This window comes from Otolemur garnettii, unplaced genomic scaffold (genome assembly GCF_000181295.1).
Source record: "Otolemur garnettii isolate 467f Iridium unplaced genomic scaffold, OtoGar3 scaffold00012, whole genome shotgun sequence".
Lineage (NCBI taxonomy): Eukaryota > Metazoa > Chordata > Mammalia > Primates > Galagidae > Otolemur > Otolemur garnettii.
In genome coordinates this window covers 27,134,664-27,140,051 of record NW_003852407.1, presented here as the reverse complement: position 1 = coordinate 27,140,051, position 5,388 = coordinate 27,134,664, and the positions used below count along the sequence as shown (strand labels likewise).

The window sequence follows — 5,388 nt, the reverse complement described above, 5'->3', positions numbered from 1 at the left end:
GCCTAGCCTGTTCTGAGTTCTTGAATGATACCAGAAGAGGCATGAATATATGAAGGAAGCCTTAACACAAACGATTAGGAGTTTTAATTTGATAAGAAAAGCATGGCCCTTTATGGATACGATGCTTCATAGAGAAGAAATGGACTATGTAATCAGGGAGGCCACACAAGAAGTCCTGCTGGGAGATGACCGAGCTCCCTGGCAATGGCAGGGTGAGGGAGAGAAAAGGACGAGTCCGCAGTGCTGGGTAGCTGGGTGACCAAAACCTTCCTCAACTCACTTTTCTGAAAACCAATTTAAAAATCAGATGAAGAGAAAGTTTAATAACAATGTCTTCTTTGATTATTTCCTGATTTCAGAGTGCATAAACCAAGAGCCCAAAGATAGCAGCCCTGCAGAAGAATGCGATGGTGAGAAAAAGCCCTTGCCTCTTTGCAGGTGGTGGGGTTCAGTGCGGGATGTGTGCACCCTGGGCTGGGACGTGCAGTTTCCAGTCTGGGAAGGCCACTGTGGGAGGAGCTGGGAGGAAGACTTATATCCCGCCTCTCCCCACTCCTGGCTGTATGACCTTTAGCAGGCAACCTTGCCTCTCCAAGCCTCAGTGTCATCATTTCGAAATGGACATAATAACTAGACCTGCCTCACAGGGCTATTGGGAGCATGCTTAGAAATAAATTCCTTATCCCAATGCCTGGGAAACAGCAAGCTCTCCATAGATAAAAGCTATTTATTATTGTTTTCTGCACATACAAACTAAGCAAAAAGTTGCATGGAATTGCCAGGTTTTTTTTTTTTTTTTTAAACTTCCTGTGTGTAGAGGTCTCCTTTTTCTAGAATATGCACACCCCACCATCCCTGGGCTGGGACTTTTGCCTGTGATGATCTGCGCATGTGTCCATGGCCTGGGCTGCACAGCCCCTGTGTGTCTGCATTCTGGCAGCTCCAACATAGCACGTTTACCTCAGATTGTGGCCCCCTACAGATTGTGACAGCTGTGTGATGACCCTCTTGAATGACCTGGCCACCATGGGCGAGGAGCTCCGCCTGGTGAAGTCTCAGCTGCAGGGTCTGAGTGCCAGTGCTGGGACCCTGGAGCAGATGAGGCACCTGGAGGCCCAGGCCAAGGATCTGAGGGTGAGTGCCCCGTTCCCCCAACTACATGCATGGTGAGTAGATGCCGTAGGAAGGGGGAAGAGGCTAACTCCTTCTAAGGTTCAGGGGGTTTCCTCCTTCCTCTGATCCAAGTGCAGATTAGATTTTTACTGGTAGAAAGGATTTGTGAATACATAAAACTAATACTTTTTGCGTGAACATCTTTTACTTCCTTGATGTTTCTGGGCTAATTTTTCTCATGGAGCCTTTGTTTAGTTCAATGTCCAGCATTCAGAAGACTCAAACACAGATTTGTGTTAAATTGGTATTAATTCTTTAAATGTTTGATAGAATTGTCCAGTGAGCCTAGAATTTTCTTTGTTAGATTTTTTTTTTTTCCAGTTTTTGACCTTGGCTGGGTTTGAACCCACCACCTCCAGTATATAGGGCTGATGCCCTACTCCTTTGAGCCACAGCGCCACTCTAGAAGATTTTTTTTTTAATAAACCTTAAATTCAATTGTAAAAGATATGAGATATGAGATATGAGACTAAAACCAGTTTACATGATGAGGGTTCTAGAAATCAAATCAAAATTAAATGCTGAAGATCGTGTTTTATCCACCAGACCTCTTATGCAGCTGTTCTGCTGACATTCTATATAGTAATGTGTCACAGTTTCCCTATAGTAAAATTAAAATGAAACTGTCATTTTGTCATATCATACCATGTAAAAATTCAGTGGGAGTAAATACGAGAAAGGAAGTAACGTTTCTGAGTGCTCATGTGCCCGTGATATTTTAGGATACTTTAGCCCACTTAGCACTGAAATGAACCTGGCAGCTAAGCTTTATAATCCCCAGTTTCTGTTGGTGGAGTAAGACTTTGTTAGTGAGGCTCATCTACTAAGTGGTAGAATTAGGGTTTGAATTAAACTCTAAAGCCTGCATTCTTTTACCCAACACTGGCTCTGACTTGCACATGGAAGCAACAGTATCATTTTTTCTTGTAAAATCTTTCAAGATATTAACACCTCCCCCCCCCCAATTGAAAGTAACCATTGGTGTAGATATAACATACAGCAACGTTAGTGTCTAAAAGTCATGAGTCTGTTTAGTACTAAACAAAAGGACAAGGGACCTGGATTACAGTCCTGAAACAATCATTGATCACCTCTACAGCCCTGGACAAGTCACCCAACTTCTTTGGGATTCCATTTTCTTATTTATCATCTGAGCCTATTTGACTTTGTGACCTCTGAGTTCCCGCCAGCTATACTAGGTTAGATCCTTTGAATCTAATGGTTCCTTCAATAAAGTAGCCATGTGTACTTTCTTTTAATATTGTCAGGTTCATTACAGATTTGTTTTTAAAAAACATGAGCCAAAGTTTCATTTATTCATTTTTTGCATTTGAAGTACTCTTCAATGACATCGTTGGCCTGAGATTCTTTGGCATATTCCTTAACTACTACACAACTGCAACCAACCACTTTACTGGATTTCCCCTCACTGTTGATTTTACAAAGCCCTGCCCATTCCCCTAGTTGCTTGTTGTCATCGACCTTAATTAGGTTGATTTGGTGTTCAGCACAAAGGGCCCCCACCAACTTGACATACACGGGCTCATCACAGTTGGATGCAAGCATACAAAGATGGGCTTGGTGCCTGTCTAAGGCTTTGGCAGACTCCACGTGCAAGGTCATGGAGGACAAGAAAGGTCTTTGGCACCTTGTGTAAAGCAGCTTTAACGTCCATTCCACCTCCAGCAGCAATGGCTTTCTTGGCCATGGCAGTGGGTTATCAGTGAAGCTGAATCTTGAACTCACCCAAACCTCCACCTCTGTGCTCCTCAGCAGGGAAAAGCCACTATAGATTTTTTTAAAACTATATTTATTATAAAATATGAAAATTAACACATCAGATAAGTAGTATCACTCTCATTTTATGAGGTCAGCTCATTAATTCAAGAAAATATCTCTTGTTTATTCACGTTTTGCACATTTGCTGCTTTATTCTAGAGCCACGTTGCAATCTACATCAGAAAGTAGATTCTATTTTTTTTTTTTTTTGAGACAGAGTCTCACTTTGGAGCCCTCAGAGTGCTGTGGCATCACAGCTCACAGCAACCTCCAACTCCTGGGCTCAAGCGAGTCTCCTGCCTCAGCCGCCTAAGTAGCTGGGATTGCAGGCGCCCACCGCAGCACCTGGCTATTTTTTCATTGCAGCCGTCATTGTTGTTTTGGCGGGGCCAGGCTAGATTCGAACCCGCCACCTTAGGTGTATGTGGCTGGCGCCTTAGCCCCCTGAGCCACAGGCACCGAGCCAGACAGTAGATTCTTCATGTAACCTATTTCAAAGAACCACAATTTTTTTCTGGTGGAACCAGCATCGGTCTTGTTAAGTGACTCTTTTCATCTCATTACCAGGATTTAGTCTAGATTTCTACTCTAAAGCGACATCAACTTTGTATTTCTTTGTACAGAATCAGTTGTTCGCCTACCGTTCTGCCATTTCAAATCACAGATCAAAAATAGATGGCCTGGAAAAAGAGCTGAGTGATTTGAATCGTGAGTTTGAGACTTTGCAAGAAAAGGTAATATGTTGGGTTAACTTACTTTTTCCTCTTTCACAATTTTTTTTTAGGTCTTTCTTTCCTCAGTCAACTTAATTTGGTCCTAATCAATTGATTTTTCGTATAGGCACAAATGAATTCCAGAAAAGCACAAACATTGCGTAACAATGTTGACCGGACAACCCAAAGCGTAAAAGAGTTGGACACGAAGATTAAAAATGTCATCCGGAATGTGCACAGTAAGAAGAGTTACTCAGCTCTACTACATTTTTTTTTTGTTACATAATCTTTATTGTACACAGAAAGAATTCCTTTGCAGAGGTCAACGTTATGAAAGGGATCCCCTGTGGTACTAAAACAACTAATATGAAACCTTCACGAAAGTTTCTGCCTTTTTGTTGTTGTTGCTTTGGTCTGCTGGAGCCCAGAATTCCCAGTTTAATAAACTACTTGATGTTTTTTAGTTCTCTTGAAACAGATCTCTGGGACAGATGGAGGAGGGAACAATGTGCCTTCAGGTGACTTTTCCAGAGAGTTGGCTGAGGCTGAACGCATGATGAGGGAGCTGCGGAACCGGAACCTGGGAACGCACCTAAGAGAAGCAGAAGCTGAGAGAAGAGAGGCCCAGCTCTGTAAGGACTTCCCCAAATTCTTGCATCCCTTCCCTTCTAATTGGCGTGAAAGGACAGTGTGCAGATGGCAGCATAGAGCTCCCAGTGGCAGGTGGAAAGTCTCACCATTTCCGCAGATGTTTCTGTTGGGTCATATCATGTAGTGAAAATAGGTAACTCCCCCCCTCCCCCAGAGGACCAAGATCCTTTTCTCCAAATTACCGAGACACTATAGAATATAATATCTTACCATCATGCAAAAAAAAAAAAAGAAGAAAAGTTTCCTCTCCTAAAAGTTAGATATTGAGACTTTCTTTCCCTTTTTTAACTGTATTTTCTTTTCCTGACTTTCATTCACCTCTTCCCAATTTTCTAGTTAGATCCTTTTTAACAGTCACTTCACCACTGTTGGATTTTCGAATCACAAATTGATTTTAGCCTTACTAGAGGTTGCGTATCCTTTATCCGAAATACTTGCAACCAGATGTGTTTCCAGTTTTTTTCCATTTGAGAATATTTGCATGTCCTTAATGAGATCTCTTGGGGATAGGACCCAAGCCTAAACACGAAATTCATTTATGTTTCATTTACACCTTATACACATAGCTGAAGGTAATTTTATACGATATTTTTAATAATTTTGTGAAACAAGGTTTTGGGCTGCATTTTGACTATGACCTGTTGTGTGAGGTCAGGACTGGAATTTTCCACTGTGGCATGGTGTCATGTCAGCACTCAAAAAGATTTGGGTTTTAGAGCATTTCAGATCTTAGATTCTCAGATTAGGGAATACTCACCCTGTTCTACACAAAAAATAAATATACTAAAGGTTTTCATTAGGAAAAACGTCTCATTAGTTGAAAACTGAGAAATAAATATTAGTTTGGTGCATTATTTTTTCAAGTACTGATATTCATCCTTTAATAAAATGATGTATCAGTGGTTAATATACAGATAATAACAGATTTCCTGCAGCATTTTTATTGTTCAAATTTAACATTAATCTCAGCTTTTGATTGTAAGAAGGTGGTGTTAGCCGCAGAAGGAATGTGACCTTTATACTCCACAGGTGAAGTTCAAGACTCTAGCTTGACTGGTCCCTTAACCTTAGG

The 5,388-nt window shown here is 41.4% G+C and overlaps 1 protein-coding gene and 1 pseudogene across 1 annotated transcript in view; one reads left to right on the top strand and one right to left on the bottom strand.

Annotated features, from left to right (window-relative positions):
- The window catches only part of LAMA3 (laminin subunit alpha 3), a 245,007-nt gene that overhangs the window by 188,692 nt on the left and 50,927 nt on the right, over positions 1 to 5,388 (top strand). Inside the window, exons 42-46 of the mRNA XM_012802016.2 lie at positions 360 to 410; positions 983 to 1,134; positions 3,576 to 3,686; positions 3,793 to 3,904; positions 4,130 to 4,297. Coding sequence (XP_012657470.1) covers positions 360 to 410; positions 983 to 1,134; positions 3,576 to 3,686; positions 3,793 to 3,904; positions 4,130 to 4,297 — 594 coding nt within the window. The remainder of the gene's footprint in view (positions 1 to 359; positions 411 to 982; positions 1,135 to 3,575; positions 3,687 to 3,792; positions 3,905 to 4,129; positions 4,298 to 5,388) is intronic.
- Positions 2,491 to 2,881, bottom strand: LOC100956042 (annotated as a pseudogene).